The following is a 27,254-nucleotide window of genomic DNA, read 5'->3' as shown; positions in this document are numbered from 1 at the left end:
TTTAAAGTGAAAAATACTGAGATTTAAAATGAAAAACATGTAAAATCTTGAGATTTTTTTTGTAATTAATTCTAATATTTAAATTTTTTATTTTTTTTTTGTGTATATATAAACTTACATATTTTATTATATATATACATGTGTGCTTGTATATATAGTGAAATTGTTTTATTCAAATTTTGATTCTTCCAGTGATAAAATTTTGATTTCATCTCTAATTTCAATGGCTATGTAAGAAGAGCTACTTGAAATGTAATTAACACTCTTAATTTAAGTCTGCATTAGAGTGTTTAATGTAGTTTTTGTTAACAATTTATGAGATAAAAATAACTTCAAAAAAAAAAAAAACAAACAAACAAACAAACAAACAAACTTTTTGATGTTATTTGGTATAACTGATCTGACTTATTTATAATTTTTTATTTTTTATTTTGTAACTTATCTGACTTATTTATAATTTAAACCTTGGGTTTATAATGTTTTTTTTTATCTACTTGGTGTTGTTTTTCTTTTAGTGGTTTTTTTTTTTAACTTCTAAAAAAAAAAAAAAATGGTTCATTACCCAAAAAAAGACACCCAAAGGTTTTATACATTTTTCAATTTAAACCCCAAAAAGATTCTTCATTACCTTACATAGACAAAGATGGACAAAAAGAGCACATTAAAACACGGATAAAACTCTTCCAAAATTTAATTTGCCAAAATTGAAATACTAAAATTTAAAATGAAAAATACGCAAAACCTTGAAAAAAAAAATTTGTAATTAACCCTTATCTATACTATTATATTAAATAAACACTAAATTTATTAGTGTCCACATATTCTCCTTATGGCATGTGCCACTTATTTCTCTATCAAAAATAAAAAATAAAATATTACAGTGGTGAAAGAGACTCGAACTTCCAACCATTGATTTGGTAAACACTTTTACCACTTGAACAATATGCACTACATATTTTTAATTTAAAATCAAAATTTATATTTTATAGGTTTAACAGAACACTCATCAGGTCCACACCCACCCACAAGTATATATATATATATATAAATAAAAATACAGCAACAAGTAGCTAGCTAATAGTCTTCTTCTAAACAAACATAAGCCCCATCAAAGCTTGAAAGCCAAAGAGGTCCAGTCGAGTAATATCCCTTGCAAATATCTCCGCAAACATGTTCTCCAACTACACAAAATTGAATTGGAATATGCTGAAAGTGTGTTGTGAGGAATAGCGCCAAGCCAAGAATACAACAGCTCTGATATAAATATGCACAAAATGTTCATAAATGTTCCAGCTCATAAACTCCTACACCATCTCTACTTTTACAATTACAAAATAGGGACCAAATTAGAAGGAAAAAAAAAAAAAAAAGGAATCTAATAAGGAGATAGAAGAAACACTGATGACATTGATGGCTTGACTTATGGAATTTTTTTACTTTCCACACAAAAAAAACCAAAAGGAAAGAAAGAAAGAAAGAAAGATCAATCAATCTCCTTCCTTCCTACCCCCATTGTAAACAGCAATCAAGATACAGTTCGTCCATAGCACACACAAGCTAGATACAGATTTTTTGCCCATTTTTCCTGCACATCAAAATTCGTAACTTAAGGAAACATTCCTCCAAAATAACAATATACATCAAATCAATTTTTATGAATAATAATAAACAAATAAATAAACAGACCCAATTATATGTTCAGTAGATTCACAATATGCTATTGTTCACTGCTTAGTTTTTGAAGACAACAATTAATTCAACATGAGGGTTACCTCGATTTTTAATTCAGACAAATTGGAACTAAAATAAATTTTTAAAAATATAAAAACTATGACAAACCTCACGAAATTTTAGCATTTGTGACGTGCCCACATCAGCTTGGTCGGAAAAATTTCTAGACTATATATTGTCAATTCACATCCCTTCCTAGTAACAACACATTTTAAAGCAATGAGGGCTTTAGCCCAAAGCGACAATATTGTAAAGGATTGGCATGGATGCATTACAATTTGTTATCAGAGCGGGTACCTTCACCTGTGCGGATCATACATGGTGGGAGCCGCCTTTAAAATCTATATAAGCCACCTCTTGAATCCAATGAGCAGGAGCAAAGGGCTATGCAAAGCCAAGTGTTGTGTAGAGGGATTTTAAAGTCATGAGGGCTCCACATCAAGACCAAGTTATCAACCGAGGCATGGTAGATCAAGCTCTTATCGCTGAGAGGAATAGTGAGGAATACCAGAAACCCAAGGAGAAAAGGAACAAAATGTGTAGATAGGATAGTTCTCAGGAGACAAGGCTGGAAATACAAACAAGGAGAAGAAAAAATCCACTCAGTTTGGGAGTAAGAGTGCACCCCAGAAGGACTGGTACTACTTACAGAAATGTGGGAATAATAACAATACCAAGCCCTGTTTAAAAAAAATGGTGCATGTTTTAGATGTGGCAAGGTGGGTCATATGGTCAACGATTGTCCTTAACCAAAGGGATTCAAGGCGAACAAAGAAAATATATATGGTCAAAAGCAGAAGGTTCCAGGGCGAGTATTTGCTACTAAGCTCTAGAAGCACAAACACTTCTAAGAAAGTGATGTGTCCATGTCAGACACTTCCCAACACGTGTCTGATGCGCATCCAAGCGTGTCTTATTCCTCTTAGGAATAATTACCAACAGGTCCTATCTATTGAATTTATTCACTTATAAATCCTAAATTTTTTTTTATTTTTTTTTTTTTAAAGTATTTTCCCTTCATTCTAATAATGAGAGAATTTTTAGACTTTTTAGATGTGTTGTGTACTCGTCAAATTATCATTTGGTACTAGTAATAATACTGGGAAATTTATCAGAGTGATAAATGTCTAGGACAATTTGACTTTTGTTTATGAGTTTTGATTTATATTTAGTTTATTTGTGTTAGCTTGAATTGAAATATGATGTGAGATGTGTACGTAAGTGAATTGTATTTTTCTAAAAATATTTTTACAGTGATGAAATTTATCATTGAAAGTTAGTTATTGATCCAGTTCACAAGACTAGCTCGTAGCTGCCCCTATTTTTTAAAAACATTTCTAGACTCAGATACTCTTCGAATACTTGGAGGACATGTGTATTGTTTAGACACCCATGAAACTAATTATAAGTCTGATCAAAATAAGGTATGATACAATGATAAAACAAAATAATATAAATTTATAATAATTAGTGTTATGTTGCAAATTTTTTTTTAAATCTTCGAATATATATTCATATATATATATATATACACTCCATCCGTCCCAAAATATTAGTCCCTTATTCTATTTTCCATTGTCCCAAAATATTAGTGTCTTTTCAAAAATCAATGACTAAAATATTCGAATTTCCTATTTTGCCATTCTTTTAAATTTATTAACATTAGCATACCAAAAAAAACAAAAGTATAATGATGACAATTGTACTACCCAAAAAAAAGTTAAATTTTCCAAAATGATAGTTTTGGAAAGTTAATATTTTTGAAGTGTAATAATTGTACTACCCAAAAGAATTGAATTCCACAAAAGGGACTAGTATTTTAGGACGGAGTGAGTATATATTTTGATCAGCAAAACAAAGAAAAAGTATTATTAAGATTAGAAAAATAGCAATACATTCAACAAGGGAACATAAGGAAAGATTGCATCATTGTCAAAACACCAAATCCCAATTAGGTTGGCACTGGGAGCAAGACCAATCATGTGCGCTTCCCCGATGTTTCGTGTTTGGCATTTTTTCAAAATTGTAGTGTCAATGTCGTGTCGAGTGTCCATGCTTCTTAGACTAAGGAGGATGCACAAGCATCCAATACTGTGGTGTAACGCACTTTGTTCATTCATTCTCAATTCGCACAAGTTTTGATTGACTCGGGCACTACTCGTTTGTTTGTCATCGTTTTCCTACTAGTTTGACTATTTTACCTGCACCCTGAAGTGCATGATTTATCTGTTGTCACACCTATTGGGTACTCTATATTCCTCTCAAGTCTTGTGGGATTCGAGTAGGACACAAGGAGTTGTCTATTGAGTTGATTCTTTTGGGCATTCATGATTTTCATATAATTTTGGATATGCATTGGCTAGCTGCCTATCATGCTACAGTTGATTTCTTTGCTAACCAGAGTTCATTTGGGAAGGGTCTAGAGATGTTTTTCTTCCTTGTATTATTCTAGCCATGAGAACTAGCGAAACGCTTAGCGAGGGATGTGTGGGTTACCTTGCTTCTGTCCTAGACAATTAAAAAGGAAGTCAAAACTTGTGTGATATTCCCATTGTTCAAGATTATTCTAATATTTTTCCAATAGAGCTTCGATGATATCCCTATTGAAGCTTGGAAATGTTTGGATAGAAGTGTTGGAAGAGTATTTTAGTGTCAATCTATAAGAATAAAGGAGAAGCCTAGAATTGCAACAACTATAGAGGAATCAAGCTGATGTGTCATATAATGAAACTGTGGGAGATAGTGATTGAACGTCGATTGCGTAATATAACAGAGGTGTCAGAGAATCAATTTGAATTTATGCCAAGTAGGTCAACAATGAAAGCGATCTATCTTTTGAAGAGAGTAATAGAAAAGTACAGAGAAAAGAAAAGAGACATTCATATGATTTTTATCATCTTAAGAAAGAATATGATAGAGTGCCTCAGGATATAATCTGATAAGTGTTAAAGAAGAAAGGGATGACAAAAGGTTACATTAATATGATTAGAGACATATATGAAGGTATGATGACCACTATTAGATTGCCTATTAGAGAGACAGGTGAATTTTTAATTGTTGTGGGATTACACCAAGAATCAACTTTAAATCCTTGTAGCGATCCCAGTTTTGCCACTTCGCTTGAGTATGTAGGGGGTCGAGCTGCCCGGTCAGTTTGCGGGGGTCCAGGGGGCAGCGCCCCTTGTCGAGTCCAAGGGCAGTGCCCTAGCGGGGTTGACGGGTCGATTTGGAGTGTCGGGAGTTGAACCGAGAGAATTTCGGGCTGAGGACCAAGGCCACACGTGCGGGAAACAAGGGAGGGGTGAAGCACACTGCTAAAAAGACAGGTGCGAGAGTGAGGTGCAGAAGAGAAGGGCCGCACGTGCGGGAGCATGCGCCGCACGTACGAGAGTAGGTGAGATTCGAATTTTCTTTCTTTTTCCTCTCTATTTGGGCTGAAGTTGTATCACTTTTGTATACCTCTCTCTCTCTCTCTCTAAAAACATTTCTTCTTCCTTCTCTCTACATTTCCTACCAAAAACCTCACAAGATCTTTGATTCTTCCAAATCCATTGGGATTTAGATCCAAGTTCTTCATCAAAGTTGGTTATCTAGGCGAAAGCTACGTTGTGTGCGGTGGAGATCAAGTTTAGGCATCGTTGATTTTGGGGTTTCAACTCTATTCTTCTTCAAACTTGAGGTAGGGATTTCCTTTGAGTTATATATATGTTTTTGCAAGATCCAAATGATTTTCAAAATCATCCTTTGATTAGTTTTGAAAATTAATTGTTGATTCAAGAAGAAGAGTAATTTTGAAAGTGGATTTACTTTCTTTTCCTTTTAAAATGAAAATTGCGGGCTTTGAATTATATTAATTGTAGAAAGATGATTTTGGTGAGATCCTTCTAAATATTTTGGAGATGAGTGGTTTTGGTGAGAAAACCTAGAAATAGGGATTTTTGAAAGATGTTGAAAATACTTGAATAATGTTGACATATTTATTTTGGGGGTCAAAATAAATGGATGTTTTGAAAATTGTTTATTTATATATATAAATGATGAAATTTGTAAAATATGAGAATTGTTGTTCATTTTGGAAATTGTTATTCAAAATGTTGTTTTAGTCTTGAAATGGCTAATTTGTAAAGAATGCTCGAAATGTGGGAAATGTGTTGTTCCTTGGGGGAATTGGAAATCAAAGTTTATATTCATCTTGTGATATTATTGTTTTGAAAAGAGAAATGGGAGATTTGTTCACAATGGAATTATTGTGCAAAAATATTGAGAATGGAAGAAATGTTGTATTGCATTTACTCATTTCACGGGCATACCAATTCATTTGATTATGTTGAGCTTTGAACGTTGGTTTGAAAACTTTCCATTGAGAAAAGAATGTTGAGAAACGGGTTTTCATGAAATGGTTTTGGAGTAAATACGGTAGTAAGTCTTGATAGGTGGTGTAGATGAAATTGATTAAGTTGGCCTGAGTGTCCTTGGTGAAAAACTAGAAAGTCGCGGATAGGTGTCGAGCATTCCGATTAATACCGGTAAAAATGACAATTGGTAGTACTTGCATAGTCTACTTGCAGACACCGACCTAGGGATTACCAAAGTCGTATTTACCGCCACTTGAGTTAAATTGGTTAATTTTGAACAGTTGGAGTTGCATGATATCATTGAACATAATGATTTTCAAAAGATGTAGATGCGTCTTACTTTTAAAAAAACATAGCATGGCATGTGCATTCATCATCTTGAGACTTATATAAAATGTATATACTTTGCTAAGGATCTTCTACTAGGCTTTAAGATCACCCTACGGGATTTTTGTACAAGAAAGGACATGGTGATTCCGCCCAACTAAGGGCGTGGAAGTATGTGTTGGGAGCACAATGCTCTCATTTTGCGTGACTCTGTTTTGTAAGTCAAGGATTATATTTGTATGGTTTGAATAACCGATTTGTGTAACCGGGCCTAAGCCTTGGGAACTTGTGAACCCATGAGGGTATTTATTTGTTTATATTATTTGATTTGAAGCGAATGTGTTATCGCATGAAGACTATTTGTATCATGTAATGCAAGTGTGAAGATTTATTTTCAAATTTACCTTGAAGAGCCATGATTATTGTATTATCATTTGGGTATAAAAATTGGGGTGTTACAATCCTTATCTTTTTGCTTTAGTTATAGATGAGTTGACAAAAAATATTTAGGATGATGTGCCATGGTGTATACTTTTTGCAGATGATATCATGTTAGTGGATGAGACTAGAGAAAAAGTTAACACTAAGTTGGAGACTTTGAGAGAAGCACTTGACTCTAAAAGATTTAGGATAAGCAAAACTAAGATAGTATGAAATGTAATTTGAGTAACAGTAACAATTGTAGCAAAGGAGAAGTGAAGATTTGAAACCAAGAACTACCTAAGAGTGAACATTTTCGTTATTTATAATCGACTATCACAACAATTGGGGAGATTGGAGCAAATGTAGTCCATAGAATTAAGGCGGAGTGACTTAATTGGAGGAGTGCATCTGGTATACTGTGCAATAAATGAGTACCCACTAAATCAAAAGGAAAGTTCTATAAAACGACTATTAGACCAGCGATATTATATGGAACGGAATGTTGAGCAACAAAGAAACAACATGTAAATAAGATGTGTTGCTGAGATGAGGATGCTAAGGTAGATATATGGCAAAACTAAAAAAGACAAAGATAGGAATGTATATATTCGTGAGTGGGTAGGAGTAATACCGATAGAAGATAAGTTGAGAGCATAATTGTCAAATCGAGACTCGTATCGTGAATCGAAATGGTCTCATACCAAATCGCCTATGAAGCACGGACACGGACACGCGACGCGACACGACACGGATACGCAAAAACGCAAATTTTCAAAAAATAAGGGACACGACACGTTGGGGACACGTTCAATATATATAATTTTTTTTTATATATTATATGTAAAATTAAAAAATATATACTAATTTTATTTATTTATTTTATTTATTATATGTAAAATTAAAAAATAAATATATTATTTGTATTTATTTATATTATTTATTTACAAAAGAAAGGCATAAAAAAGACAAAAAAAGAATAAAGAGGAAGAGACAAACACGGTATAAGGAAGAGGGAAAGAAAGTGAGAGGCGAGAGTGAGGCGAGAGCGAGAGGCGATCAGAGAGCGAGAGCGAGAGGTAGACACGATCAGAGAGGGAGAGGCGACACCAGAGAGAGATGGACAGAGAGAGAGGAGATGAAGACGATAAGAGACGAACAAGTTCTTCCTCGATCTAGCCTCGACAGGTTCTTTCTCTCTCTCTCTTTCTCTTTCTCTCTATCTTCAATGGGTTAGGTCTCTGGTTAGGGTTTCTGTTTACAACGTGTCCACGACGTGTCAAGCGTGTCCGAAAGAGTGTCCACCTGCAAAAATTCAAAAAAAAAAACAGGGACATGTTAGGTCGAATGTCGGACACGTGTCTACCGCGTGTCCGACGCGTGTCCGTGTCCGACACCCATACGCTGCCTCCAGCGACGTGTCCATGCTTCATAGCAAATCGCAAACCAAATCGAATCGTGAATCGTAAAGATTCGATCACTTTTTTAAAATTACTTAAAAACATATATCTACACATTTAGATGTTAAATATAGCTAATGAATATGAAATAATTAGACTTAAATCAATGAAAATGTTATTTTGAATGATAATCACGTAGTTTAATAGGTAAGAAGTTAACAAAGGTTACTATGTAAGATCACTATTTTACCTTTTTTCTTTTTAAGATATTTCTTATCAACCATTCTTAATAAAGATAATAACCAAATAGACAAATTATGAATTTTCAAGGTAACAATAATTAACAATGATATTGATATTTAGATAATAAACATACATACTTTTCTAAGTAACAGTGAGCAAATAATAAGAAATAATTATTTAGAATCTTTTATTTTAAAGCCTAAAACATTTTAAAAGGTATAACTGACTTCACACATGTAATATTCAATTATATTCAATTTAATAAAATAGCAACAGATAATTCATAGTGTAACTTTAATCTTAAATATCTTTAGACGATATATTATGTTTTTTAGGGGCAAAAAATGATAAGAAAGTTAAAAATATGTTGGATTTGACGGAATCTGATTGGATTCTATTAAAAACTCCATGATCACTAAAATAACAATAAATCATGTATATATATTGGTTATCTTGATATTAAATGCTATTAGAAGTTATATTATATCATTTTCACTAAGGAGAAAAAAAAGTCGAAAATACGCAATAATTTTAAAAATTGCATGAATCATAAAAAGTAAATCAAATCGTGAATCGATTCTGAATCATGTGATTCACTAGAGATTCACTTCCAAAATAGATTCACCCATAGATTTGTATCAATTTTGCAAAAATTACGAATCGAATCGCAAATCGTAAGATTCTGATAACAGAGGTAGAGAGAGAATAGATTGAGATGATTTGATTATATACAACGGAGGCCAATAGAGACGAGTGAAAAGATGTGATACAGTGACGACAGATGAATGTGTTAGGGGAAGGGACAACAGACCTAGATTGACGGAGCTAGTGTAGTAAATAGAGACATGAATGTCCTTAATTTGACTAACCAAATGGCCATTGCTAGAGTTGAGTAGAGAAGAAAGATTCATGTAGCTGACCTCATTTGATGAGACTTAAGACTTAGTTTGGTTTAGTTTGGTTTGATTTGGTTTGGTTAGAGCTTCGAGGACTTCCTCGCCCGATAGGGATATCGAATTTTCCATTGATCTCACCTCTTGTGTTGGCCCTATTTCTAAAACTCCATACCAAATGGTGTCACTTAGAGATGGATCCATCCAATCCGTCCAACCCGACCAAACCTGATTGATTTTGGAGCGGATCAACCATCTTGCACCCGCATGAACCCGATCCGCCCATAGATGAAGTTTAAAAAAAAGAAGAAAAGAAACTACTAACAAGTAACAACATAAAGTAGAAATAATAAAATACATATTTTTATGAAAATGGAAAACAATACCTTAAAAATATACATATGTGGTGCCATGGCCTATTATAGACAAATAATACATATTTTTTCAGATTACTAGTTATTGGAGATTGTAAAAGTTATGAATTATAATTCAAAAAAATACTCAATTTTGTAAAGTCCAAAATGCTAAACCGATCGCATCTATCCGCCAATTCGCACGGCCCACTCAATCTACATCCGCCAAACCGGTAGATGGATGCGGATTGATTTTTTTTAATCTGCCCAATTTTGGACGGATATGGGATGAGATGCCACCCGACCCAACCCGATTAGTGTTAGTTGAACTAAAGGAGTTAAAGACTCAATTGCCAGTATTGCTTGATAAGGGCTTTATTCGCCCTAGTGTGTCTTCATGAGGAGCTCCAGTGCTTTTTGGGCCTCATTGGACACTATAGGACATTTATTAAATGATTCTCAAAAGAGAATACTTTGGTAACTAGATTGACAAAAAAGAAGGTTAAGTTAATCGAGTGGCCTAATGACTGACAATTTTTAGGAATTGAAAATAGGTTAGTGACTGCCCCAATTCTTACTGTTCCATCAGGCAATGGGGGATTTATTGTGTATAGTGATGTTCCTCGAAAGGGACTGAGATGTATTTTGATGCATCATGTGTAGGTAATAGCTTATGCTTCATGGCAACTCAAGCCTTACAAGCAAAATTAACCTATCCATGACTTAAGAGTTGGCTGTAGTGACATTTGCACTAAAAATCTAGAGGCATTACCTATATTGAGAGACATGAGATATTCACAAATCATAAGAGCCTAAAGTACTGGTTTTCTCATAAAGATTTAAATTTGAGGCAAATATGATCTAATATATGTACTAATTTTTACACTAGCTTTAAGTCGCTGTCTATAGTTTGTTGCATGTATTTAATTTTCTTTACTTTACTGATCGTACTTATGGATAACTTTCTATTTGTTAAGAAAACAAATAATGAAGTATATTTAATATTAAAAATATAAGTTCATAATACAAACAATCAGCATACTAACGTAGAATTACACAACATGATATTCAAGTTCTACAAGACTAAGTTGCTATCAAGGTTAAATGAGTATATTTATCCTTCCTTTTTTTTTTGGGGTCAAATTTTTTGTCCTCAACAATCTTTCATTACATTCTTACTTTATTCATTGGGTGACAAGATTCAAGCCTCCAAGACTAGCTGAGTGTTTTCCCATTTCTTCTATGGACATGGAATTCGATACTTCTTTTTTGTGATCATACTACTCTACAAATCAATTCCCTTCGAATTTTTTAAAATGAATACACTTCATGAGATCAACAATTCCCACAAGTCATAAAGCCTACAACATTTTTACCTTAACATGTGTGCTTGGAAATTGAGATGTACGCAAAGTCTCCTGAGTTTCATCTGTGGGTTTGCGCCTGGGCACACTCAAGATAAGAGCAGCTTGATCACAAGTAGCAGCTGTTGATGTAATACGATAACCATTATCCCAACGTTTGTGGATCCCCTCACTCGGATAAAGAAAATCAAGCTCCACAACCTATGAGGCAGTAATATATCAGATAGGGAGTCACCGAGAAAATACATACAAATGAAACTTAAATATAACAAAAAATCTAGCCAATATTAAAATGCACCATGAAACCAATGTTTAAGATTTGATCATGTTGACTTGTCGAGCACCAACTAATCTAAAGGCTGAAGTTGTTAGAGAGGCAAGTTTATTATTTCTACCCAACACGGTCTGTCACGTGTGGCTACACTCAATTTCATGGGTAAAACATGTGCAAATATTATAATCATCAAGCAGACAGTGGAGTTTGAACAACTGACACAAAACAACTGACATTAAGTTTCACTCAATGTGGTACAAGTCTTCAACACTCGCCCTGCACAAGCAGCCCAGTCTCATGCGGAGAGAGAGAGAGAGAGAGAGAGAGAAATAGACCTGAAGTGAAGACTTGCCTCAAGAGACCACCCAAGACCCAACTCTATTACAATGTTTGAATTATCAATGCATTCAACCCAAAACCAATTGGCAATAGGTGGAGGAGCTTCTAGACTACATAGACCAACCTTCGGTGACTTACAAAAATAATGTGGGACAAGTCTCTAACACTTACCTTGCACATGTGGCCTGCATGTGGAGGTGATAGTAGGATAGAGAGATGAAAACAAGAGAAGACCCCAAGCAAATACTTTGCCCCCAAGGGACCCCCAAAACCTAACTCCAATACCATGTTAGAATTGTTTTTGGCATACAACCCAAAACCAATTGGCAATAAGTGGAGGGCCACGTATAGACCAAGCTTAGGACTTAGAAAAGTGGTATGGGGCAAGTCTCTAACAGATCACGTGGATGAACTAACAGCAAGGGCCCAGTCAATCCTATGGCAATAGAAGATTGATTAAAGTTGGCCACAACAGATACAGCAGAACTCAACCACAAAGATATGTACTTCACCAAGACACTAAGACCTATTACCAAGTCCTGATTTCATTTTCTATGAAAGTACCACAACAGAATAGGTGCTACTCCTTGCAGAGAATGTGCAACATCCAAACAAGAGCTAGAGATGACCCAATAAGCTTTGAAATTCCAACCTCTGAAAATTAGGCGTCTCTAAACCAAACCCCCATGCTACTTGCCAAGAGGTCATTGGTTCTGCAAACTCCCATAAGGATTGACAATAAACCAGGAACTTAAGGAAGACCTTCAATCTTTTTACTTCTACCTCCATCTAATATTTGAAGAAACCTCTCAAAATTACTACTTCAACCTCCATTTGAACATTCAACAGACCACAAAAACCTCCTCGAACCACCACATACCCAGCCAGTTAAATAATTCAAATTGAGAGTGAACAACCAAGGAAAAAAACATTAAGTGAACTTAAAAAGAAATAAAAGGACATATGCACTCCCAATCAAAACTAAAAGACCTACCTAACACACTCAAAATAAAAATAAAAATAAATAAAGGTGAAAGGCCTCATTCTTTTCCCAGAAAATACAAAACTAGCAGGAGGCCCTTGTAGTTAAAGACAGAATTGGAAGTGTTAACAGAGCTTAGGACCCCTTGATATCATCCACACAATTGATTTTATGGAGTTTTCCAGAAACAATCTGTCTTCAGGATATTTTCAGAAATAGATTTCAACAATGCTAAATGTGGTTTTCTCATTGTATTATTTTTCTTATTTTTCAAAAACAGAGAAGTTTCAAAAAAAATACCAAACAGGCTAGTTTTTTGCAAGGAGATAACAAAGATGGGAATAAGTGAAGGCAAGAACTCAACCTGATCACTGAAGCCAGTATTGCGAGACATGACAACAGCCCATCGGCTACCAGCAGTTGCCATGGAGGTCACATGAAACCCTTCTCTCCACTTCTTGTTTATCCACTTGAAGGGAAAGGAGTCACTTACTTTATAAGACTGTTGAGTATATTGCATGCCTGCAAAATATGATCGTAACCTCAAAGCTTAGTAAATGAAACCAAAAAAATTTGGCCAAGACAGATGGAAACCAGTGCGTATGCAAGTGATTATTGAAACAACCAGAACTGAAAGACTAGCTTGAAATCAAAGACAAAAAGAACAACACAAGAAAAATGCATACACACGCAAAGAAACTATGGGAAGACCCAGGGTTCCATCCAGCAGTTAATATCAAATATCTGCATCTTATTAATGCACAACAATCAACATAAGAAACTCCACCTAAACAGGGGTTTTACATGCACATGTGCTTAAATGGACAAGAACCATTTCAGCAAATAGATATATCAACATATTGACTGTAAACCTAGTTTTGCAACTAAAAATAGGAACAAACAATGTTTTAAAAAGCTCTAGCTGCGCATTGAGGTGCTAATGTCTCCTGGAGCCTAATTGTGGCACAAGTTGTACAAGATAAGCAAAAATAAGATAAAATAAATATATAGGCAAAGTTTTCAACATAAACAAATATTTCTAGAATTCCAAAGATCACAAAAGTAACATTCAGGTAGAGAAAAATCCATAAACATAACATTCAATTCAACCTTCTAAAAACCACAAACACAACTGACAGCCATTATCATCATCCTCATACTAATATTTGTCTCTTATATGACAGCCATTTGTTTCAATCTCTCCCTTCTTATGAAGACCTAACTGATATAGATTTCTCTTTGATCTATCCACTACGTCGGCAAGTCCCAAATGAATTTCCTATGTTACGAGACCATATTCCTGACAAGTTTTCCGTCAGCTTTTCATTCATCCCTCTTCTAGTAACCTTTGCACCGTAGCCCTGAACCCTAAAACCCTAATTAAAATCTGAAACTACACTCTAATAAAAATAAGAACCAACTATTAATAAGATCCTCCTAACTAAACTACAATTAAAAATAAATAAACGTAAATATTAAAACATAAAATTATAAAATAAATAAAAATCTCTATGCCAAACTTCTAGCGCACATGTTCCGCATCACATATAGCTACGTCTTACATGTCAATACTCAAAATATTGTGTATCTGGCATAATCTGCATAAAATCCAAGATCAAAACATGAGAACCTTTTGCACTCAATATAAATTTTCTTCAGCTCATTATTTCAGTACTCTTTGTGCAATGGCTGCTGTATTTAAAATGATTTGGCAGGTCAATGTATCACGAATATAATATTTGGGTACCATAAAACCTTAAAACATTAATGCCCTCTCCTTATTATCACAATGACAAAAGAGTCAATCTCTCAATAAACAATGAACACCAAACACATCAGCATCTAAACTTCACTTTTTGAAGTTCAGGCAAAGCTTGAGGCTTACTAAAACTAAACAAACATGACCAAGAATCCACCTAATCGACCTCTCATACAGCCACCCACCTAAGTTGGGCTGATTTACATCTCACACGTAAGAAACATCCCAAACTTCATTTCCATGTACAACAGTTCTCTTGAAAGCATTTGTTGCTTACATCATGTACCAAGACATTTTATGGAGTGATAAACAAGATGAGACATACAGATTTAAAGCATGCAAGTATAGATAAGCATAGGGTGTAAAAACTTAAAACATTATCTAGGCTATCCTTCGATTGGAGAACCCAACATTCAACTATCACTAAAGCACTAAGGGCAAATGAACCCAACAAAATTTGGCAAACATAACTCAAGTTGCACATCTTTCCATCAAAATGGAGTTGAATCATCCATCAATAAGAACTACTACCACAATATAAAGCAAACATACCTTTGGACATCACCACCAGAGAACTTCCGTTGTTAGCGCCAGCAATGGAACTAATGTAATAATTCTTCTCCCATTGTTCCATGATCCATTCCTACAATTAGAAAATCAAATATGCTACTTGTTAAATGAGCTCTGATATCAATGTATGTAGACAATAAACAAAAAACAAATACGAAACACAAAAATTCACCTTGTGTAAGAAGTTAGGTGATAACTCATATACTTGGCTTGTGAAACCAGTTCGAGCATCCATAATAAGTGCCCATAAATTGGAACAGGATGCCACACAACTGATGAGTAGACCATCTGCATTTCCTCTCTCCACATGTTGGGCCAGTCTTCCATCTGCCACATTATAGTGGTACCTAATAACAGAACAAAAGTCAGTAAGTAGGTAACGTAACACTTAAACAGATCACAGCGAATAACTAGTAATTAGCAAGGCCAATGTGCTTGTTGAGTTTATCCAAACAACAGCAAGCCCCTACTGCATTCAACTGATTAAACATCATTGAAATTATCATCTAAAGTCAAAGAAACCAAAGAGAAGCACTCAAGCTAGCAACCCACACCAAAATAATCGGGCCCAACAAAATAAACAGCCTCACTAACAAATTCATAGTATATCAGTTCTGAAACTACACTATCGGGTGGACTAAATTCTATGCATTGCAAACACCTTTTCTCAAATAGACATTCATTCCATCAAAACTGCCAAACAGCTTCTTGCAAACTTCACAACCACCGTAAAAGCTACAATGACTTCACAGACTTCCATGACAAAGCAAAATCCAACCAGAATTGGGTTCAATACATATATTTTTAATAAGTAACATGGAAGTTTTATTTTAGCGGAGTGTATTCTAATTTTTGGCCTAATTCTTCTTTTGATGATCAATTCAACCTTATATTTCAACTCACCAACAAGTTTAGTGATGAGCGTAACGGCCCTATTGTTCTAATGGAGAAAAAAAACCTAAGATTAGCTTTCCAGGAAATTTCCAAATGAACCAAACAAAAAGGCATCAAGGAAGTGTCACCTGTATATACTAAATGTGTGTGTATATATATATGAACTCTCCAGATAAAGGTCCTCCCTCTCTTTAACCTAATCAAACAAAATCTTTAATGATAACTATTTAACACAACCACATAATCCATGCCTTCAAAAGAGTGCCCTTTCTGTCCCCAAATACACCACATTTTTTTTTTTTTTGATCAGCTTCTGTCCCCAAATGCACCACATCAATCAAAGAGGAGCAACATTCCAATTCTTGTTGCTTAGCTTACCAAAAAACCCCCTTTTCACCCACTAATAACTTCTGTTAACATTCTGGACAACCCCCATAAAGCCCCAAAATCAAGGCCCACAGATGGCTAGCAATACAAAAACATACCAAGTTGAAACAGACTCCCCTGCTTCTTTACAAATGTAATACAAAAAGATCAGACTTTTTTCCTCCTAATGAGATTATCAATGGTGAAAATCCTTCCATGTGAAGCCTCTCAAGTTCTCAACCAAAGACAGCATCCCAACAGCTCCTCATAATCAATCACAAAATAAAGTAATGTTAATTCTACTAGGATTAGTGAGATATATATTCAAGCCACTTAGAGAAATTTGAATTCTGGTAAGTGACAACTGACAACACAGCAATAGAAAAATAATTTCACAGAAAAGGACCTCATGAAAACATTCACAATATAATAACCATATAATTTGAAGGCCACCACTTTAGTCCAGCAACATGAATAGCAGCAACTTGTTCTAATCTATCCAAGCCATAGCATCCATTAGTGTACTAAATTGATATTGTGAAAATAAAAAATAAGATTTAAACAACTTCCTAGTAAGTGATAGTAATACAAAATAAACAATAAAACACAATTCTACCTCTGTTTCATAGGTTGCCTTGCATTGTAAATTGAAATCCACTGTGTGGCAGGAACTCCTAGACGAACCTTCTTCTTAGGGAGCCCATCCTCATCCTCCTCAATATTCAATCTACTTCGTTTTTGACCAACTTGATATATAATCTACCAATGATTACACAAACAGGATTTGTTAATAGCAAGGTGCACAAGAAAAGGAATCATAGTCATAAATTCAAAGATCACCAGAATCACCTTTTGAGCACCATCAGTGTTTATTGGCCTTATAGCAGGATTTGGTCCAATCAGTCCCTCAAACAGGGAGATTAGCTTGGAATAGTTAGGCTCTTCATCAAATTTCATGTTAATCACAATTTCAAGAAATTGTTTTAGTGGTGCAGGGCAAAAGCAGCACATCATTTCAGGAGACGTTGCCATCTTCTTCTTGCAAACTAGGAATGATTTATTATCACCCTAACAGAGAAAAAGCAATGTGGGCATAAGAGAGAAAAAATATTACATCTATACAGCAAGTCTGGCAATGGTTAAACTCTCCCAGAAAGATATGAAGTAGCTAATGGGGACTCCAGCATACCTGATACCCTTGCCATGGAAGCCTGCCTCGGTGAAGAAAAATGAGTGTATACGCAAGAGATTCTAGATCATCTCTTCTACTGGCAGTTCTACCCAAGTGAGCATGAGCGCTAGCATATCGAACAGTTCCTCTGAAAAATCACGCAATAAAGATATAAAGATGATAGATGAATACTTAAATTTGCAAAGCAATAACCCACGATGACAAGTAATACTATACCTGAACATATCAGGACGTTGATCATAGTCAACATGCTTATTGGAGCTATCTCTCCACTTTGTTGCTGCAATTCATTAGTTGAAAAATAAGTTAAAATAGACTACTCACTACAAAAGTATATAAATAAAATGATACATTAAATAGTGAAAAAAATTCACGCACCTAATCCCAAATCAACAAGAAACAACTTCTTCTCTTGCGGTGAAGATGGCCGACCAAGTAAAAAGTTTTCTGGCTTTACGTCTCCATGCACATAGCTAATACGAACAACAATTACGTTGGGAAACATATGACAAACAAAAAAGCAAAACAAAACTAGGAAGTACTTGAGAAAAAAATCATCAAGAAGCCTATCAATAATTGTTAGAATTTACCATCACCTACCACCACTACTTTACCATCACCTACCACCACTACCACCTCACCTACTCCACTAAACCTAACCAACTACACCACTATCACCATCCACTACACACCATCCACTACACCTACATCTATATAAGGAACCATTTGTAATAGACAGAATATCAACAATACAATATCAATCAATCAATCAATAATACATAAATCTTACATGGTATCAGAGCAAGGTTAAGAAGCTAATAATTTTGCTTCACCGGCGGGCGGCAGCCTCGCCTTGGCCGCCCGCCGGACCTCTATACATGCCTTCACTCCATCTCTTCCCTCTCTTCTTGGAGAATTGCAGCCACTTGATCCTCCATTCGGTCAATGATCTGAGACCATTTAGTTGTTGATTGCTCTGCAACAATCCGGCTCTTCACCAATGATGTCAAGTCCACGAGCAGCAACATCAGTTGCAATAAGAAAATCTACTTGCTGCTTCCTGAAAAGTTCCAAAGCATCAAGACGCTGGGCTTGGCCTATGTGCAGCCTGCTTTGTTCCACTGCAAATTATCACTCTGGATGTGAAAGTCTTGGAGCACAGTGCAAGAAGAACTGCCTCCTGTTTCACTTCTCGCATTCAGCGTATCCTAATCACCTCCTCCGTCAGTGATGCTGGTCTTTTTGTGGATGGTCAGCAGAGGGGCGCAATGACTTCACCCTCTTCTCTCTCGGCTGTTTTGAGTGTTGAAAATATTCTCTCTCTCTGTAATGAGCGGCGCTGGTGGCAGCAACGGTGGAATAGCGGCGGCGGAGATGGCGGAGTCGCAGTACGAGAAGGCGAAGATATCGGTGTGGTAGGACATAGAGAACTGCCAAGTCCCGAAAGGCTGCGATCCACACGCGATCGCTCAGAACATAAGCTCCGCACTCGTCAAGATGAACTACTGTGGCCCCGTCTCCATCTCCGCCTACGGCGACACCACTGGTATTCCCTCCTCTGTCCAAGCAAGCCCTCAACAGCACCGGCATCTCCTTAAATCACATCCCTGCAGGTGTTAAAGATGCGAGCGACAAGAAGATTCTGTTGGACATGTTATTCTGGGCGGTGGACAATTCTGCGCCCGATAATTATTTGTTAATTTCTGGTGATCGAGACTTCTCCAATGCTCTGCATCAGTTGCGCATGAGGAAATACAATATTCTCCTAGCACAACCTCAAACTCAGGGACAAAGTTCACTTTTTGAATAAAGCCACACCATTACACAACTCAATTTTTTTTTTTATTCATTTTATCAACATCATCATGATGTACCCATTCTCTCTCTCTAATAATCAACCCACATGTTTTCCATTTCTTTTCTTTTCTTTATTTTCCACTTTCAAACCCTTTATTTTTTTTTTTATTCTCTTTGAATTCCGTAATGCATTCTCAGCCGACATGCACTGCATAAAGAGCCCCTTTTCTTTTTTTATTTAATCAACCTCACTCCACTTTCTCTTATTTTAATCTATCTCTATATCTATATATCTATGTTTCTTTTCATCTATTGCACAGACCATTCTTATTAGTATTATTCTTCTTATTATTATTATTATTTTTATTTTTTTTTTGTTTCTTTTTTAATTTTTGCACAACCAAAAAAAAAAAAAAAAAAAAAAAACAACCAGGCAGAAGACGAACTTGCACACCACACTCCTTTTATTCATGTCGGGGCTCCCCCGTTCACCATTTTACATCAAAAAAAAAAAAAAAAAAAAAAAAAAAAAAAAACACACACACACACACAAATAAGACCACCACACCCACAGTGGGATTTTTCTTCTCTACTCTGCCGCCGGTCTTTTCTTTTTGCCTCCGTCCTGGGCGGCCCTTGACGGTGCTGCCTCCGTGTTTCCCCCTCCACTGGGCACGATCACTACTCCCTGCTCCTCCACTGCAGCATATGGTGGCCCTCCAAATCGGAACATCACGGTGGCCTTCCGCTTCAGCTCCTTATTTTCTGACTTCAGCACACTTATCTCTGCTCGCGCATCCTTATACATGCGTTGGAGCAGAGCCAGCTGGGAGTTTAACTGTTGCACCTCATTTGTCCTGCTCTGCAGCCGGTGCGACAAATTTGTGACCGCAGTCATGGTTTCCACGCATGACTTCAGAGTATACTGATTGGCCTCAATATCAGTTTGCACCGCCATTTTTTGCTCCACCGACCGCATCGGAAAGTTCAACGGAGCAAAACCAGAGGTGTTTGGTTGAGGTTCACTGGCCCCCACACCAGTTATTTCTCTTGTGGACTCATTCAGTTCTGGAAAGAGCGTAAGCAGCCCACGGGAAGAGGAGGCCATGTTCTGGTTAGCTGGACGGGAAGATGAGGCCATGTTATGGGTTGCTGAGTTTTTTCAGAGCAGGGTTGGTTACAGAGTGTCTCTCTCAGAAATCTCTCTCAGAATACAACGTATTACAGAGTTTCTCTCTCAGCAAAGGAAGAGTGTTTTTTTTTTTCAGAGGATTTTCAGAAGTTTTTTTGTCAGCCTCAGCCTCGGCATCAACCTTGGTTAAATAGCCAAGGCAGCCACGCGTATCGCGCGCCACTTGACGACAAACGGGCACGCCAGCCAAGGCACTCACGTGCCTCGCCATCATATCTGGCACGCCTTTTTATGGATTGGGCACGCCTTTTTATGGCACGCCTTTTGAAAGATTGGGCACACCTTTTGAGGGTGCGACTTTTTAGGGGTCCGACAAGACTCTGTAAACTGTCCCGACATTGATTCCGGTTAGCTCCTTTATGGGTCCGACAAGACTCTGTAAACTGTCCCGACATTGATTCCGGTTAGCTCCTTCATGGGTCCGACAAGACTCTGTAAACTGTCCCGACATTGATTCCGGTTAGCTCCTTTATGGGTCCGACAAGACTCTGTAAACTGTCCCGACATAGATTCCGGTTAGTTTCTACAAGGGTCCGACAAGCCTCTGTCAACTGTCCCGGCATTGATTCCGGTTAGTTTCTACAAGGGTCCGACAAGACTTTGTAAACTGTCCCGACATAGATTCCGGTTAGTTTCTACAAGGGTCCAGCAAGACTTCGTAAACTGTCACAACAACTGTCACAACATTGTCTGCTACAACGGTCCGACATGACCCCATAAACTGTCTTCTACAACGGTCCGACATGACCCCATAAACTGTCTTCTACATCGGTCTGACACCCCCATACAGTGTCTTCACCAATGGTCTGACACGACCATACAGTGTCTCCTATCCTTTTTTATTTTTATGTATTTTCTTGTTTTGTTCCTCACTTCAAACTCAAGTTGGTTAGTTTCTATCCTCCTTGAGTTTGCGGGGGCTGTTAGAATTTACCATCACCTACCACCACTACTTTACCATCACCTACCACCACTACCACCTCACCTACTCCACTAAACCTAACCAACTACACCACTATCACCATCCACTACACACCATCCACTACACCTACATCTATATAAGGAACCATTTGTAATAGACAGAATATCAACAATACAATATCAATCAATCAATCAATAATACATAAATCTTACAATAATTTATGGAACAAATTTAGGATATTGACTAGTAAAATTATACAGTGAAAAAAAGACTTCAAAATTATAGAATCATACCCCCTTGAGTGCATCTTCTCTAGGATCGATAAAGACTCAACTGCGATACATGCTACCATTTCAGAGGACATCCTGTGCAGATGACAAGTTAATGCAAAAGATTAAGATACCCAGCCAACAAGTCTATTTTCTATCAAAATGATTATAACAAGCCATCTTATATGCGATACACTGGTGCGAGCAGCAAAAGATTCAGTAGTGTGTCTGAGTCATAGAAAGGCATGCCACTATGTATCTATCTCTACTACTATAAAAAGAGTGAAGAGTCCAATAGTGTTTTCTACATTTTTATAATTCCAAAAACAACCCCAACTCCAAGTGATACATTGGTTGGAATTCAATAAGATACACTGCCAGATACGTGAAAGCAAAAAGAAGGCATAAAGGCATTGCCAAATGGGTTTTAAAAACCGTGAACTTGCACCACACCAATACAAGTATTTACAAACAATCTTAAACAATCCCCCGTTCTCTCAATACAAACCTAGATCACTTCTTTTAACCCTAGTCAAACTTTGAGTTCCTACGGTGAGGCCATCTTTGAAAATAATGGCCAGTCCAACCCGCACCACCTTCTTCTCCCTTCCTTTCACTGTAATTCTTTTTCTCTCTTGGTCTTTTTTTTTTTTTTTTTTTTTGTGTGTGTGTGTGTGTGTTGGGGGGGGGGGGGGTTGCATTGCCTTACAATAATTTTGACTCTAGGGGTTAATTCATATGAATGGTGAATTTTAGAGATGTGTGGAAGAGAGAGTAGAGAGTAGAAGAAAAACAGAGAGATGAGTGATGGTCCGTAAAGAGAGTGTGCAAGGAAAGAAGAGTAGAGAAAGTAGAAGAAAAATATATACGAGAGTGGTGGTCTATAAAGAGAGAAAGATTCAAGAAAGAGAATAGTAGAGAGAGAGGATGAGAGAATGTAAAACAGAGATCATGAATCATAGTGACTACTGAAGGGTGAAATGAATATACCAATGAAAGGTGGGAGGAATTTTTGCAAATCTAAACATTTTTCTCTAACTGATAAATATGGAAAAATTATATTTTGCTTTAATGGTAAATTTATGTGGTGCCAACACTAGAATTATATTCGCTAAAATAACGTAACCCACCACTTTTGTCTCTCTTTTTGGAAAGACAATCTGACAAGTCTAAGCATGGAGTAATGCTTCAACGCTACCAAACAACCTTTAATAAATGTCATTTTGTATAAATATGTGTGGTATTATTGCCATTTTTTTTTTTTTTTGGGCGAGATTTAATGGGTTTTTAATTTACTGTTTGGAGAGAGCAATATTTGTGGTGTGGTAAGCAGTGGTGGTGGTGGTGAAAAATTTAACTTATATTTAATCAATTTTTTTACACTTTTTTTCTATAAATTTAAAAACCATACACAAATTATTGTAAATTGTACCTTTTAAAACAAATATTTGGGTCAAATCATTATCCTTATAAAATGTTTCGTTGATTTTTTCCCATTTTTAACTATTTTTCTATCTTTATAACTAAAATTCTCCAACAATTTTATATTCACATAATATTCAAGTTATCTTTTGTATCCGTGTTGTTTTCATTTTTTATTTTATTTTATTAAACTAACCTTTGGTTGAGATGCTTAATAACATCATTCAAACTGCAATGATTTAGGCACTTATCATTTCACCATAATTAAAATACATAAATGAGGCAATGCCCTTTGATATGGTTATAGATAGTTTCACCAATCATTCTACTGAAAGAAAGAGTACTTAAATGATTAAGTTTTCGTTCTTTATTTGTTTTTCTTAAAATTGTTCCATTATAATGCACACATGAAATATTTTAGAAGCATTTCCTAAAATATCTAATATATTAGCATAAGAATTGCCTCAATATAATAATTAAGTTGAGAAGGCAACATGTAAGGATTATGTCGTAATTAATTAATTTATATGCCATCTTAAAAATTCCAATTTGTAGTTACTTTACAGTAATAATTTCGTTGTATTTCTAACATTTTCTTTATGTACATTTCCATTTCTTACTTTATATTTCAAACATATTTTGTTTCTTACTTTCTATTTCAAACATATATTTCATTTTTGGCATACATTTTTTTCCATCTCTCACATGCAACACACATGCTTCCTTTACTAGTGAACACAAGATACATGACTTATCCCACCAAATCCTACCCCAAGGAAAAAGAAAAATATACAAACGTAAACAACTAATTAAACATGTTAAGATAGCGAGAAGATAATTTTTAGTGAAAATTTATATTAAGAAGATAATGAAATCAAACCCATCCTGTAAAATACATAAAAACATAGCAGCTTGCATTGTGAATAAACAAAACCAGCTCTGTAACTAGAGGGCACTGCACTGCCGAAGCTAGGGCAGTAAACACTTGGAGTTATGAATGTTGATTCACATACTATAACCCTTTTTGATGTATAAAATTATTAAAATGAGTTGCTATAACCCAAAGTGAAACCATTTTCATAAACATGAAAGGGGAAATTCCATACTCATAACTTTCAATTCTCTGTAAGGATCTCATACAAGTTTTTAGGGGTACTCACGTGTAGGTCCTAATAAGTGGACTTATTGTCTAGTAGGTCCTAATAAGTGGACTTATTGTCTAATAGGTCCTATGGAAAAAATTTGTCATAAAAAAAGTCACCAATTGTAAATTTTAGCGACAATTTATAAAAATCATGACAAAAAAAAATCACTAATTGTCAATTTTTAGCGACATATATAAAAAATTGTCACAAAAAAATTATTTTTAGCGACAATTTTACCAAGACTTATTTTCAATAAGAATTTATAGGAATTAAGTCCAACTATTAGGATCTATTGGTAGTTTACCCATGTTTTTAAGGTGCACATTTTAGACATAAAGTGGAATTGTGAGAATTGGGCCACAGCCTCATAATACACAGGCAATATATACACCATATCAGCCTTCTTCCCTGTCCCACTGGTGAATTTTGGGGCATCAACTATGTTTGTTTTGTTCAACCTTAACTTGTAATTGCCCCTTAAGTCAGTTTTTGAGTTTTAATCTCCTGCAAGCACAGGAGTAATCCTCAACTTTATAAAGTCTTATCCCAATTCTTTGGGTCTGCTACATCAATCGTATTTTTCCATCCTACCATGTCAAAGGAAGGGATAGATCTACTGATTGCAATATTATTCCCTCTAACCAGCAGTCTATGACAGATTAAAAAAAATAATAATTTACCAAAATGCGAAACATTCTATCCACCATAAGAGATAAAGATTCAAAACCTATTGAATATGCATAGGTCAAAAAAACAAAGCCTATTGAAAATTATCAAGTATGGGATACTCACGACTGTCCTGAAGAATTCCATACATCCCATAAGCTAGGCCCTAGCATGTCCATAACCTACAAATATATGCACAAGTTAAATTTATACCTTTTACATGGTAACCAATGTATAAAGGGGCATGAAGTTGTTTAACATACCATTACATAATAGTCTCCTTGTTTTCCTTTATAGTGTACTCTAGGCACTCCATGACTACCACCAAGAGTGCTGTTCATCCACAAAAAGAACAAGTTTCAAAACAACAGAAATAGAATCCTAATATCGCATACATCTATACAAAATAAATAGTTATCCTTACTTGTACACTTGCCACTCATATGGAGGACCATAGTTACAGCCTTTGCTATTTCTATGCTCAAATTTCAGAGCTACCTAATATAAGAACAACACACCAAAAGAAATTCATAGCCTCATTACACAAAAAGACAACAATTACCCCTCCCAAAAAAAAATAATAAAATAAACAAGGGAGAAAAAACCATAAAATTTAATTGCTCACATAATGAGAACTTTAAATAACCTTACCTCCGTAGCCCCAGGACCCGTAGTGCGGTCATTTCCACCCGAAATGACTGAAAGACGGCGACCAACAAATACCTGACCAAACCCACCTTTACCCAACTTCCTCTCAATCTTGTATAATGGTGACCCGCCCACTTGAACCTACAAAAAGCAAAAATACATAAACAAAATTCTCGTAAATGCATCATTGGATATTTGAAACGTTATATAACTGGGAAGACATTCATTTTCAAGCAATATTAAAAGCAACAAATATCCAAACCAAATTTTTTAGTCAACAATGACAATACCTGAGATAAAACAACAAAATACACAAACTGTATATTCCCATATATAAACAAAACAAGCAGTCATTCATTCGTAAACATGTACTCCTCCTACATAAATAAACTCCCATATATAAACAAACACAACCAACGGGGTTAGTCTGATAGACCAAAACTTCTGCAACTCACTAGAAGGTCAGTACAGTAGTTCGAATATCCCTACCTGCATGGGGGTCTTATTCCCCATATATTAATTAGGAATTTCTTTCCCACTTTGGGAGATTGGGAGTTTTTTTTATGATTATAATTCATTGGGCTTCATTGTAATATCTTATATGAATCAAATCTAAAATATATATATATATATATAAACACACTAGAAGGTCAGTACAATAGTTCGAATATCCCTACCTGCATATGGGTCGTATTCCCCGTATATTAATTGGAAATTTCTTTCCCACTTTGGGAGTTTGGGAGTTTTTTTATGATTATAATTTATTGGGTTTCATTGTAACATCTTATACGAATCAAATCTAATATATATATATATATATATATATAAACACAATCCATATATATACGCATTACATACCGTCTCGGGGAAAGGAGCTGTGCTACCCTCTTCTTCCTGGCCAGTAACTTTATTAGCACTTAAACCACCACTTTCATCCCCCATGGTCTCAGCACCACCACCTCCTCTTACTCTGCCTCCACTCCTAGGAAAAGACCCACCCTCTTCAGCAACCTTGTTATCCTCCTCCGAAATCAGAGCCAACTGCACCTCCTTCCGCTTCTTTGCCGCTGCTGCTGCTCCTGCTGCTAGTGCCGCCCTGGCCTTGGCCTTGGCCTTGGCTTTTGCTACCGCTGCCCGAGTCTTGATGTAATTCCCAACTACTACCTCCGATTTCTTCTGTGTGCGGGGGGCTACACCTACTCCTCTCCGCAAATCCGGCATTCTTCGCCCATACAACACAAACAAACCACAACTGAATTGACCATTATCGTCCTCCTATGAAACCCTAAACATCACTCTAATCAATTCGATTCGATTCGCTCTCAAACCCTAACCAATTGTTACGTATGTATTTGTGGAAAGTGGGTGCGATTGGAAAGCAATTTTTGCATGAGATCGGGTCTAGGGTTTTTAAAAATGAATACACATATTTGTCTATCTGTATATGTATATTGCTCTACCTTACACGTAGAATATAAACGGTCCGGCCCGGCCTGACCCGGTCAGATTCCCGCCAAAACTAGACGGTCCGACGAACTTTTTCAATTGAATTTTTTTTTATTGATTTTCTGAAAATTAAAATTATTTTTGTATCTAGATTAAAAAATTGATTTTTTTTTTTGTTAATTCAATATTATACTTTTTAAGGTAATCTAAATTAAGGTCTCGTTTTGAAATTGGCTTTTTTAGTAACTTTTTAATTTTTTAGCTAAAATGTGATGTAAGAAAAAG

General features: G+C 35.8%; 1 protein-coding gene across 2 annotated transcripts; it reads right to left on the bottom strand.

Moving 5' to 3' along the window:
• Nucleotides 1-1,217: 1,217 nt before the first annotated feature.
• LOC114321676 (casein kinase 1-like protein HD16) lies at nt 1,218-26,973 on the bottom strand. Of its 2 annotated transcripts, none has more exons than XM_028268882.2 (16): nt 26,382-26,973; nt 25,527-25,664; nt 25,300-25,373; nt 25,139-25,208; nt 25,002-25,057; nt 21,667-21,738; nt 17,841-17,935; nt 17,679-17,742; nt 17,460-17,589; nt 17,120-17,338; nt 16,887-17,029; nt 15,183-15,357; nt 14,993-15,083; nt 13,046-13,203; nt 11,099-11,287; nt 1,218-1,585 (listed from the first exon to the last, which is right to left on the bottom strand). In XM_028268882.2, exons 1-16 carry the CDS (start codon nt 26,742-26,744, stop codon nt 1,526-1,528), a joined length of 2,097 nt encoding a protein of 698 aa, XP_028124683.2. In that variant the 5' UTR covers nt 26,745-26,973; the 3' UTR covers nt 1,218-1,525. The 2 variants fall into 2 exon arrangements, with proteins under 2 accessions (XP_028124683.2, XP_028124682.2); XM_028268881.2 differs by lacking the exon at nt 1,218-1,585 and adding an exon at nt 2,028-2,299 and having other exon boundaries at nt 26,382-26,967.
• Nucleotides 26,974-27,254: the final 281 nt, after the last annotated feature.

The sequence above is a fragment of the Camellia sinensis genome, chromosome 14, assembly GCF_055761805.1.
Source record: "Camellia sinensis isolate YWXY chromosome 14, ASM5576180v1, whole genome shotgun sequence".
NCBI classification, from domain to species: Eukaryota; Viridiplantae; Streptophyta; class Magnoliopsida; order Ericales; family Theaceae; genus Camellia; species Camellia sinensis.
This window is presented reverse-complemented; position numbering and strand designations above follow the sequence as displayed.